At 37.7% G+C, this 13,634-nt stretch overlaps 1 protein-coding gene across 1 annotated transcript in view; it reads right to left on the reverse strand.

The window, feature by feature from the left end:
- Positions 1–13,634, reverse strand: part of suclg2 (succinate-CoA ligase GDP-forming subunit beta) — a 213,448-nt gene that overhangs the window by 143,477 nt on the left and 56,337 nt on the right. Inside the window, exons 3-5 of the mRNA XM_043708307.1 lie at positions 3,625–3,715; positions 3,223–3,375; positions 2,764–2,853 (exon numbers count right to left, since the gene is read on the reverse strand). Coding sequence (XP_043564242.1) covers positions 2,764–2,853; positions 3,223–3,375; positions 3,625–3,715 — 334 coding nt within the window. The remainder of the gene's footprint in view (positions 1–2,763; positions 2,854–3,222; positions 3,376–3,624; positions 3,716–13,634) is intronic.

Raw genomic sequence — 13,634 nt, forward strand, 5'->3', positions numbered from 1 at the left:
AGAATAAAGTGTTTTGCTTCAAGCTTGACCCATCGAATTGCATTCAAACACAATGCCTTACACTTGCCTTTAAAAATAAGAACAAATCTGGGTCTAAGCTTTCTTCTTAAAATATTTTGATTTGGTCTGGCCCACAACACATGACAGGGCCTGGGGTGTCAGGGTGCAGGAGTGTGTTCAGATTCTAAAAGTATTGAACTCAATAGTGAATCATGAAGACTGCAGGGTCCTTAAACGGAAAATTAAAAGCTGTACTTCCAGCTTGCGAGGAGCTTCACTGGAGCATTGCAGCAACCCGATACAGAACTGTTGGCCAGGAAACATGGCACTGTATTGAAGTAGCAGACAACCAATGTCATTTTTGTGGACAGAACATAGCTGTTCTGCAAATTGGTCACCCAGTCTGTGTTTCATCTCCCCAATGTAGAGATGACCATATTGTGAACTCTCAATTGTGACAAAAATCTGCTTGAGGATGTGCTGGTAGGCCTTCTATCTGTCAACATCACGGGTCAGTGTAGTGTAATTTTATTTATTATTTATCCATTAAAAGCATTTTTTGTTGTACTTAAGTACTTAATCATATTCTCAACAGCAGATTACCAGCAAATTTCAGCATCTCAGATTTAAAGTTCTGTTCTACAGACCCAGAACAGAGTTAAGAAAACACCTCTAAAGCTAAAAATCACACAACACCTGATTATAGTGGAATACACAGTTGTAACTACTGTGTACTCCACAACGACCTGATGAAGGAGCAGCACTCCAAAAGCTAGAGCTTCCAATTAAACCTGTTGGACTATAACCTGATGTTGTATGATTTTTAACTTTGTACACCCCAGTCCAACACTGGCATCTCCAAATTATGACCTCTAAAGCTACGATAACTCTGAACTCCTAAATTCATTACAAGGTTCTGGGAATATGATAGCTCTTCTAAATATCAATAATACATCTGTCTACCTGGTAGAACCTAAAAAGGCGGATTACGGCCAATTCTCAACGACTCAAATCCAGAATGATTGGAATCAAAACTGGACATTTAGCATCATCAACTGTCAGAAATTCAGATTTATCAACAGGAAATCCAGTGAACATGAGAAGACACTACATTTTATCTTTTATTCCATACCTTTTAGCCCACAGTTTTCTTTTATAAAAATCTTTGCACGACTTAGCTTGTTCATGCTGTATAAGTGTGGCTGGTGTGTGGGATTAACAGGATAGAGGTTTGATTCCAGATCATACATAAGGCGCTAATCAGTAGTTGTCACTTGCTTTAAGAATAAGATTGTTTATAATAAACAGTTTTAAAAGAATTTGTTATAATAGCCTAGTGGATATTATTTTTATTCTAATTAGTATAGAAGAAAGGAATTAGCTATTTCAATAATCGAATCAACAATTTACACAGTGCGATGAGTAATGTAGTGGGATTTGATTGTCAGTGCATTCTCCTGTCACAGTCATAACACTTGCAATAGTCTAAGATTGAGCCAGTCTGTTTGCAACCTTGGTGTCACATATAAACACAAGATAAGTTTCCAACCTCATCTGTCACTAAGACCATCATCCATGTAACGTTTCTCTGACTTCACCTTGTCAATGTTCATCTGCCATTGAAACTCTCATCTGTGCCTAATGACCTCCAACCTGGCTGCTCAGTAAAATCCAGGCATTTCAGAAATTATTCCCTCCCATAACATGAGGTTATAAAAAACTCAGCTTCATGCCACAACTTGTAGCCGGTCCCATTCACCTATTAACTTGCCCTTGCTGACTTACAATGGTTTCAAGTCAAGCAGGATTAGCCAATGTGCCTTAGAGTTGCCTATGCCTCAAGTCCTCAATATTCTTTCCTACATTTCACCTCATTTTTCCTCCACCAAGATGATCCTCTTTAGCCAAACTTTAGATCATTAAACTTAACATATCCTCACATGGCTCAGTGTCATACTTTGTTTCATAATGCTCTAGTGAAGCACTTTGAAACATGTAGTTACATTAAAATATGCTATTATTTAAGTTGTTGTGTTGAATGATGTTTAAAAATGTACCTACTATTATTTGTGCACTTAAGAAATTGCATGCAATTTGAACAGCCTTCAGTACAATCACTAGAACGTACAATTTTGAGTTTTAAGGCATGATCATATTTTTAGGAGAGAACTGATCTAGTGATTTAAATCTTTAAGTAGTGTAAAAGATAGTGAAAGCATACGGGTTTTTAATATGTATCCCATTTTTAACTTTTCCCAAACCCCTTCACTGATTCAGCTGATTGAGTTGGAATCTGACAACAAATTAGCAGAATTAAGTTCCACACTTCCAGAAGCATAATTTTTTTCTGCTTTGCTAAAGAAATTTGTGCAACTCAAGTTACTGAACATTACAAAAGTATTTAATAAGCTGCAATAAAAAAAACAACAGAAAGTTACAAATTATGTGAAAGAACATGTAAATGTATGTTTTGTCATACAAATGCATAAAAAGATTAAAGCAGTATAATAAAGCAAAGTAATTTCTTTTGTAAATTTCAAAAGATGTAGTTTTTAAAAATGAGACAAAATGTTTTATAAGACAGTTAACATTAGACACAGATCCAATTAACTTGAGCTCGATTCAGCAAATGCCTGTCTCACAATTGTATATTTTTCCTTCCTCTTAAGAACAGCTTTATTTTCAATCAGAGCAGCATACCCAGAAATATAATTATCACTTTCTACTCAAGGGGCATGTATGTAGACAACTGTCACTCTTTACCTGTTGCTGCAGTGGACCTTTAAATCCTATATTGGTCGCCATTCGAAGTGCTTGATCTTCTTTAACCCCCTCAAAGATATCAATGATCTCCTGAGAGATAAAGCCAATAGAATAAGTTGAATAAAAAATTTTTGAACATTTCAAAATCCTGAGAAAGAAGAATAGATGTCTCATAAATGGGAAGCTACTGGTCAACGTATATGTTAATCATTTGTATTTAAAGCAGATTAAACAGCTTTGGTAGAAATTTTAAATATTTTAAAATGTTTTTGTACGCCATGCTGACAAGACAAAATAGCATTTTTGAATTTAATTTCTATGTAATTGGCACAAAATAAATATCTGTCCCATTCAAAGATTTTAACAAGCCTTTGCGAAATTCCACATGAATGACCACAATTTAATTTCTCGTATAGCATATAGTATAGGTTCTATTATCACTTTTGTTTCCCAGCGTACCTTAAATATCAACTCGGGTTTGGTGGCTGCGACTTCCTCAATATCCATTCCTCCCTCTGGGCTGCCAACTATAACTGGTCCATTGAAGGCTCTATCCATCAGAATAGCTAGATATGTTTCTCTGCAAATATCCAAGGCTTCTGCCACCATTACCTTCATAGTAAAATCAATTAAGATTTAGTTACCCAAGCAGCATTGCAATTTGGCTATTGATCCTAATGGTTTTTGTTTTATTCTGATATCAGACAGTAATTATTTAATCCCTCAACAAGCAATTTATTGTTTAACTAATAATACACTCAAACCCACGAATACATTCCTCAAATATATTTAACTCACTGTCGGCAAATTATGATATTACAACATAAATCTATTTATTTTCATTTTCTCCCTACCGCTCACCTTGTTAACTTTGACACCGTCCTTTGTTGTCTGCTTTGTAATGAGGTTGTATCCAAGCATTTGTTTTGCCAGCTTCCCCACTTCATCAGGGCTGCAGAAACACATGCAAAAATATAAAACCTTTTCCTTACTTCAGCTTGTCTATTTTACCAATTTCTCCGAAAACCTAATCTTCCGGATAACCTAATATTCAGGCCTAACCAAACAACATAATGCTAACACTAAAAGCAGTGTCCAACTTGACAAATCTCAGAATGAAGAAGCTGAGAAACAATACAGGAACACCCATATCCACTGCCGCAAACTGTCTAAGTTTTTAATTTTGATAAAATAGGTCATGCTCCACGCAACACTGTAATACTGTAGCACAGATGACTACCACTAGAAGTCACAAGTGAGCTATGCTCTGGAGGCAATAGTTTGGCACCACCACTGCTAATTTAGTCCACAGCCATCAACTCCCAAAAGACTATTATCTGCTGACCTTGAACCTTGATCTTGAACCAAAAGAAAGAAGCATGAATTGACTGTACTACTTTATAGTTTTTATACATTTTGAATGATCTGAACTGCCAAGGTATAGTGGAGAGACAGACATAGAAAGAAACAAATACATTTAAGTTGGAAAATTGATGTTTTTCATTGCTAAGCAACATCATGAGACAGTGAATGGTTGAGCAAATGTATAATGCTTGCTGATTTGAAAGTTGACAGAGAAGCAAGCTGGTATTGAAGGAAAGAACTTGAATTCGAAGCCTATTTTTCATGATCATGGGACATGCCAAATGTGGCACAGCAAATTAAGTTCTTTGGAACTTAACAATTGCTAGCAAGCAACAATTTGATTGCAGATAGTCAACGTGGTTTCGTCAAGGGCAGGTCATGTCTCACAAACCTCACTGAATTTTTTGAGATGGTGACCAAGCACGTGGATGTGGGTAGGACAGTTGGTGTGGTGCACATGGACTTCAGTAAAGCGTTGGATAAGGTTCCACGTAGTAGGCTGCTGTTTTTACCTTGTTGGAGAAAATGCAGAGGCATGAGATTGAGGGTGATTTAGCAATTTGCATTAGAAACCGGCTTTCTGTAAGAAGGCAGTGAGTAGTGGTTGATGGAAAATATTCAGCCTAGAGTCTGGTTACTACTGGTGTGCCACAAGGATCTGTTTTGGGACCACTGCTGTTTGTCATTTTTATAAATGACTTAGACGCAGGCATAGGTGGATAGGTTAGTAAGTTTGCAGATGACACGAAAGTCAATGGAGTAGTGGACAGTGTGGAATAATGTTGCAGGGGGACTTGGAAAAATTGCAGAATTGTGCTGAGAGGTGGCAAATGGAGTTCAATGCAGCTAAATGTGAGGTGATTCACTTTGGGAAGAATAACAGGAAGGCAGAATACTGGGTCAATGGAAAGATTCTTGGTAGTGTGGATGTGCAGAGGGATCTTGGAGTATATTTACATAGATCCCTGAAAGTTGCCACTCAGGTTGATAGTGCTGTTAAGAAGGCATATGGTGTGTTATTGGTAGAGGGATTGAGTTCTGGAGCCGTAATGTCATGCTGCAACTGTACAAAATGCTAGTGTTGCCACACTTGGAATATTGTGTACAGTTCTGGTCATCCCATTACAGGAAGGATGTGGAAGCATTGGAAAAGGTGCAGAGGAGATTTACCAGGATGTTGCCAGGTCTGGAGGGAAGGTCTTATGAGGAAAGGCTGAGAGACTTGGGTCTGTTCTCATTGGAAAGAAGAAGGGAAAGAGGGGATTTGATAGAGGCATACAAGATGATCAGAGGATTAAGATAGGGTAGACAGTGAAAGTCTTTTTCCTAGGATGATGACATCAGCTTGTGTGAGGAGTATAGCTACAAATTGAGGGGTGATAGATTTAAGACAGATGTCAGAGGCAGGTTCTTTATTCAGAAAGTGGTAAGGGCATGGAATGCTCTGCCTGCCAATATAGTTAACTCAGCCACGATAGGGAGATTTAAACAATCCTTGGATAAGCATATGGATGATGATGGGATAGTGTAGGGGGATGGACTTAGATTAGTTCACAGGTCGACACAACATCGAGGACTGAAGGGTCTGTTCTGGGCTGTAATGTTCTATGTTCTATGAACTTATAGCCAGTAAGGAAACATTGTTACAAGGAGATTAAAGCTGGAAACTAAGTATTCAGTGATATTTGATTTTTAGAAAGGACAACTCAGAAAAGAATAAGTGGCAGGGTGGCTTCATAGCATGAGAAGAAACAAAAATGACAGCAAGAAATGATCTTGAATTGAAAGTAGTAGAATTCAAGTGGGTTGAGGTAGGAAATAACAAGGGGAAGAACACACCATTGGGAATTGCCTCGAGGCACCCTAACAGTAGCTGTTCTGTAGCACAGGGGATAAAGCTGAAGATAACGAGGGCATATGTAAAGGGCATTATCATGGGCGACTTAAACTTGATGTAAATTAGGAAAATCAAACTGGCAAAGGTAACCAAGAAGAATTCACAGGGTCTGTTTGGGATAGTTTCTCAGAACAATATGTTGTGAAATTAAGGATCAGGCTAGTTTGGATCTGGTAATGTGTGATAAGGCAGGTTTAATAAGTGACCTCGTAGGGAACAGTGACGGTAACAATGATAGAACTTAGAATTCAGTTTAAGAGTGAGGAACTTGAGTTGGAAACTACAGTGCTAAACTTAAATAAGAGTAAGTACACAGGGATAAGGGCAGAGTTGACTGGAATGGACTTGGAATGGACTCACAGCATCATAGTTGATGACTTCCCCAGTGGGGAAGGAGGATTCTAGGAAGGAGATAAACTGACCATGGTTAGCCAAGTGAAGATAAGGATAGTATCAAATTGAAAGAAATAAACATAAAATGTGGCAAAGATTAGTGGGAAAACCAGAGGATTGGAATAGTTTTAAAAGCAAAGAAAAGATGACCAATAAAAGAGAGTAACTAGGGCAAACTAGCAATAATGTAAAAATATATTTAAAAGAGCTTCTTTAAATATATAAAAAGGAAGAAAGGGCATCCTGAACATTTGGCCCCAAGAAAGTGAGGCTGGAGAGCCAAAAAATTGCATAGGAGTTAAGTAAATACTTTGCATCAGTCTTCACGGTAGAGGATGCAAATAACATTCCAAAAATACAATAAAGAATCAAGGGGCTAAAGGGGAGGGGGGAGGAATAAAGACGATACCTATCTTGAGAGAAAAGGTACTAGGGAAAATAACGGGGTTAATGATCAATAGGTCCGCTCAACATGACGGGTTATATTTAGATTTAAAACAAAGTAACTGCAGAGATAGTGGATGCAGTGGGAATAATTTTCAAGGATCTTTAGATTCAGAAATATAATTAGTGAGCTGCAAATATAACACCCTTACTAAAAAAGGAGGCAAAACAGAGATAACTACAGGCTACTTAGCTTTGTATTTTTTGTTTAGAAGATGTTATACTCTATTATAAAATGTAATAGCAGAGCATTCAGAAATATATGACTTAATCAAAAAAGTCAGCATGGCTTCATGAACTGGAAATCATGCCTGACAAACTTATTATAGTCCAAGCAGGATAGCAAAAGGGGAACAGGTCGATGTAATATATATTAATTTCCAAAAGATATTTGATAAGGTACTGCACATAAGATAAAAGTGTTAGGGAAGTACATTAGCATAGATAAGAGATTTGGCTGACTAATAAAAAAACTAAGTTGGGAAAAGTTGGCAGTTTCAGGATGATAACTTGTAACTCCTGGAGTGCCACAAAGAATAGTTCTGGAATCACAATAATTACAATATGTATGAATGACTCGTATGAAGGAAATGAATGCATTTTTATCATGTTTGCATATGACACATAAATAGATGAGTGGAAAAAAAGAAGCTTGGAATATAACATGGAAAAAAAAAATTTTTTTTCAATTTGTAAGAATACAGGGCTTGGGTATTATTTAAATAGGGAATAATTGCAGAAGGCCACAGCGCAGGGGGATCTGGGGGAATTCTTGTGCATGAATCACAAGTTAAGCAAGTAATAGCAAAGACAAAAAAAACTGATGGCTTTTCTTTCAAAGGGAATAGATCGTAAAAGTAGGGAGGTTTTGCTAAACCTATACAAGGTATCGGTCCGAACATACCTGGAATACTGAGGTCAATTTTGATCTCTTTATCGGAGGAAAGATATGCTGACATTGGAGGCAGTCAAGAGCAGGTTCACAAGGTTGACTCCGGGTATGGAGGGATTTTTTCTATGAGGGAGGTTGGATAGGTCAGGCCTATACTCATTGATGTTTAGAAGAATGAAAGGTAGAGTCATAGAGATGTACAGCACAGAAACAGACCCTACGGTCCAACTCGTCCATGCCAACCAGATTTCCTAACCTAATCTAGTCCCATTTGCTAGCACTTGGCCCATATCCCACTAAATCTTTCTATTCATATACTCATCCAGACACCTTTTAAATGGTGTTATTGTACCAGCCTTCACCACTTCCTCTGGCAGCTCATTCTATACACGCACCACCCTCTGCATGAAAACATTGCTCCTTTGGTCCCTTTTAAATTTTTCTCCTCTCACCCTAACCTATGCCCTTGAGTTCTGGACTCTCCCACCCCAGGGAAAAGACCCTTGTCTATTTACCCTATCCATACCCTTCATGATTTTATATACCTCGATGAGGTCACCCCTCAGCATCTGATGATCCAGGGAAAACAGCCCCAGTCGATTCAGCTTCGCCCTATAGTTAAAATCCTCCAACCCTGGCAACATCCTTGTAAATCTTTTCTGAACCCTTTCAAATTTCACAATGTCCTTCTGATAAGAGGGAGACCAGAACTGCAATATTCCAAAAGTGACCAAACCAATGTCCTGTACAGCTGCAATATGACCTCTCAACTCATATACTCAGTGCTCTGACCAATAACAGAAAGCATACCAAATGCCTTCTTCACTATCCTACCTAACTGCAACTCCACATTCAAGGAACTATGAACCTCCAAGATTATTATAACATAAAATTCTGAATGGACACTCCAGGACCAGATGGCATAATCTCAGAGTAAATAGTCACCCATTTAAGAAAGAGATGAGAAGGATTTATTTTTCCTCTAAGATGACAGTCAATCTTTGCAATTCATTACCACAAAGGGCTATTGAAGCTTATGACAGTTAGTACATTCAAAGCTGAGAAAGATGGATTTCTAATTCATGATGGAATCAAGGTTTAGAGGGGCAAGACAGGAAATTAGAGTTAGGAGAAAGTCAAGACTGCAGATGCTGGAGATCAGAATCGAGAGTATGATGCTGGAAAAGCACAGCAGATCAGGCAGTATCTGAGGGGCAGGAGAATCAATGCTTTGGGCATAAGCCCTTCATCAGGAATGCCCTGATAAGGGGCTTATCTGTGAAACGTTGATTCTCCTGCTCCTCGGATGCTGACTGACCTGCTGTGCTTTTCCAGTACCTTGACACAGGAAATTTGAGTTGAAGATTAGTAAATCAGCTATGGTCTCAGTGAATGGGGAGGGGAGAATTTACAAGTCTATGTATCTGACAGTATCTCAGTATTGCATGACATTGTCTACTCAGATGTAAGCTGTGCTCAAAATTATATGAGTTTTCTAATATGAACTATGGAACACTTACCTAGGTTCATTTATGTACATTAGTCAGTTTCTCAGTAAGTTAAATCTGTTTTGATTTTTCTTTAGAATGTACTCACCAACAGGAGGTCAGTTAGCTCAGTTGGCCAGTTTGCAATGCAGAATGACGTTAACAGTATGAGTTGAATTCTTGCACCAGCTGAGGTTGCAAGGAAGGATTCTCCTTCATCTGGCACATGAGAGCATGGCCCTATGGTCCAGTAAGACTATAGCATCTATATCTTTACCTATTAAGTGCCCTTGTTTCTCAAAGAAAAGCTTAATTTTCAGAGTTTGCTCAATTTTTGAAATCTGTACATTATTATACATTTAAGCAAGCACCATGGACAGTTTTGGGTGTACAGCTGGCTTTCAGCATGATGTGCTTTAAACCAGAACAAAAGACCTCAAGCTCAAATTGCCCAAGAAGTAATGTGCAATTGAAATTTCTTAATCCTTTGCATAGTTTAGCCAATTTCTGGAAAACTGAACGAGCAAACAAATCACTAAGATTCAGCAGAAACTCTATCCCTAGTGGTTAGCTGTACTTGAAAGAGAGATTGAGTTTTCCAGCAGTGGGTCATAATTCTGGAATTTAATAACAAAAGGTCCCTTGATGTGAAACGTTGGAGTTAGAGCATATAAAGGAAGGGGTTCGCCTAACTCAATATATTGTGGAAAACAATGAAGTCAGAGAGCTGCAAGGTCTGAGAGAACGGATGCGTGGTTTGGCCGACCAGTGTACTCTTAATTTCTGTTAGTGGTGGGAGGAGAGAAACAGCACATAAAACAGAATTTGGCCCTCACAGCATAATTTTGTAAGTTTCAAAGAAATCAATGCAAACTGATTTTTCTTTTCAGTCAAAAGCAAAGAACTGTTGCTGTTGTAAATCTTAAATAAATTCAGAAAATTCTGGATGAACTCAGCAGATCTGGAAGCATCTCTGGGGAGAAAACAGAGTTAATGTTTCACGTCCAGTGACTCTTCATCAGAACTGGATTTTTTCGGGTTTGGTTCCTCAACAATAGCTAACTAATTGTAGCTTTTAATTTAGAAATAACTATGCACTTTTCCTCACTGCTAGTCTCTATATCCGACCTCTCTAAAGTGGTAAACAAACAAATCCTTACAAAAGCAGAAATGAACAATTAACAAACAAATGCTCGGCCTTTTAACTAATATTCCTTGCTAATTTAACTATTTGATTCAACATTCCTATCTGGTGGAACATGATGCTGAACAAAGTTCAGGTGTGATGCTGGGAATTGGTAAGAGGCAAGGAGCACTGTCCTTTATGCCAATTCAGTGCCCTTTGCGAATGGCAAATTTTGTTGCATTCCATAAATACAAATCTGATCGTGACAAAGATTCCAGATGGACTGAAGCACCACAAGAGGTGGAAAATGAAGATATTCTTTATGAAGTAAGAAACTGTATTGTTAGAAACTCAGTTCTGGGTGAAATAGGGTGCTGATGGCATTAAGAGGGAAACTTTGGTTTCCCAAACTTTTATTACAAAGAAACTGAGGTTCATCGAATATTCAAAGTCAAACAAAGGTCTATAAAGGGGAAAAGGTAGCAAGAGGTCAAGAAAGACAGTGTAGAAGCGGAGCTGGATGTCATCACTGTACAGGTAGAAGCTGACTCTATTTTTGCAAAGTTAAAAATCAAACAACACCAGGTTATAGTCCAACGGGTTTATTTGGAAGTACAAGCTTTCAGAGTGCTGCTCCTTCGTCAGGTAGCTGTTTTTGCAGACTGTAGCATCATGGGTAGCATGAAGAAGTAGCACACCTCGTGTCCAAGATAGCTTGTTGGAGAGACAAAAGATAATTTTGGGAGTTCAAACAGACATCATTCCTGGAGATCTTTTAGCTAAATCACATAAGGAGGAATGAAAATCAAATAAGGGTAATTGCCAAGGGTGGGGCCTTCGTCACAGTGGTTGCAGAGGACAAGAAGGAAAAATATATAATAATCAGAGGTTGTCACTTGTCACTGTGGTTAGTGTATTTTAAATGGCAGGGATGAAACCCACTGTTAAGATTCAAACATGGACCTGGGCTAAGATGGACACTGATTTCAGGGGTAACACAATTTCGAGGACTTGAGAAGATGGGGAGGCTATGTGTTTTTATGGTCTATTTGGAAGTCCATTCTCCTCACTTATCACTCTGTGTGAATGCGAATTTCAAATCTGACCTTTTATTTATTGAAATATTTAATCCTCAATGCTGCCTAATTTGTTAATTTTCTTTTTATTTTCTTTCAAGCTGTATACTAATCACTAACTATAAGACCACTACACAGACAACACCTTTCCAAGCCAAAAATTCAAAATTTCACCAGTCTTTTCTTGTGCATTTAGCCAGTATCTCCATGAATCAAACGTGTGGCCATTCAATGCACGGTGTCCTGCATTTGATCATCTCTTTTGGTAACAAAACTATTGTCGCTTTCAATCTATTATCTGTGCAGGGTACCATAAAATTTGACTGTGTCCTCTGAAATATATTATTGTTTTTTGTACAATTTAGTTACCTTGCCATAAAAATAATTTTGACTGGATTGAACAAGTCAGGAATTAAGTTAAATTCTGCAATCATAAAAAACCTTGAAACATGAATGCTGTTTTTCTCCCCCATTAGCTGCTGCCAGATGTCCTTAGTATCTCCAACAACATCTGTTTTTATTTCAGATTTCCATAGTATTTTGCTTTTTATCAAGTTATATTCTGTTTAATTGTTATTAATTGCAAAAAACGTATCTCGAAGGAAGAATACCATATGACCGAGGTGAAAAGAAAGGTAATTTATTTATGGATTTATTGCTGTTTTATGACATAGGCTAAACTTAGGCAAACACACATGAATATTTTGAGAGAAAAGGTTTTTAGTTAAGGATACATATAAATTGGTTTAGTTGCATAAATTAAAAAACATACCATACCAATGGGTATGTACATGTCTGTGCATATCTTTATTTGGAATTAGGTTCTGTGGTAAAGTTCTGATCTTTTTAGATGCATCTGGGACACTTCGGATCATAGTCAATTATTAGTTAATCATTACACTCTCGAAGCTGGTACACAAATAGCCTCAACAGTGCCACCTTATCGTGGTAAAGAACTATGAAGGTAAGCGGAAAGAGACAAGCTATTAAAATAAAAGTGATCATGCAAAGTGATTATCCTGTCAAAAATAAATCAGGGGACAAAAGGAACTGGTATCAGTAAGACAATCATTACTTTTGAAAAATCAAGGAATTGTTCAAGTACTGTTTAACCGATCTGAGATTGTTCCTGCACTAATAAGCCAATGAGATTCTAACATGTCTGATTGTGCACAGAGTATAATGGCTACTAGGAATTAATAAGCGTGGCTCTATGCACAACAAGGAAGACCAAAAACAGAAGGCGAATTTCAATTAACAGAACAGAATAAGAGACCTTTGCCGAGTCAATCAGTGACACAGGCGGACATCATGAAATGGATCGATTACAGAAACACTGCTTTAATTAAGTATTATTGCTTTTCTACTTGTTATCACATATCTAACAAATGTGCACGTAAAATGGGTCTTGTTAGTAATCAGACTAATAAATGTTTAAATTCGCTCTCTCAAACTCAGTCTATAATTGTAACCGACTTAAGTTTTAGAATTAAAGTTAAAGTATACCCAAATTTCATACTTTTCTTATACACTTTAACATCCTACCTGTATTATTGCTGCACCAGTTAAATACATTCAATGTCAACCTAGTCAAAACCATAGGTCACAGACAGTTTCTACCTTTGCAACTTCAACATAATTGTCTATTATTCTTTCCATGCTATGCATTTTGCACTCGCCTGGATACTACTTCAGTTGCAATTTGAGTGGTGCTGGAAAAGCACAGCAGGTCAGGCAGCATCCGAGGAGCAGGAAAATCGATGTTTCAGGTAAAAGCTCTTCATCAGGAACTGTTTCAGTTGCCATTGTCCTGTCACTTTCATACCATGTCCGCTCATTATACAATTTTTAAACCATCTCTTCCAGTTCCAAAACTCTTTTTAATATAGTACAGGTACACAATCCTTTATCTAAAATGCTGGGACTAGCTGGTTTTCGGAATTCGAAATTTTTCGAATTTCGGAATAAGTGACAGCTCAACAGTGAAATTTTTTTAAAAATTTACTGAACAGCAAACTCACTGTGAGTAACAGGTCCTAAGACAGAATTGAGGCCTGCCAGTGCTGGGCCACGCCCACCCACGTCGCATCTGAGTGACACGCATCGAGTGGGTGTAGATTGGGTTAACTGTTTGCACTCCAAACAACCTTGTTAATGAAATAAAAACTTTACAAAAAACCTTGGGATTTTG

This window comes from Chiloscyllium plagiosum, chromosome 18 (genome assembly GCF_004010195.1).
Source record: "Chiloscyllium plagiosum isolate BGI_BamShark_2017 chromosome 18, ASM401019v2, whole genome shotgun sequence".
NCBI lineage: Eukaryota > Metazoa > Chordata > Chondrichthyes > Orectolobiformes > Hemiscylliidae > Chiloscyllium > Chiloscyllium plagiosum.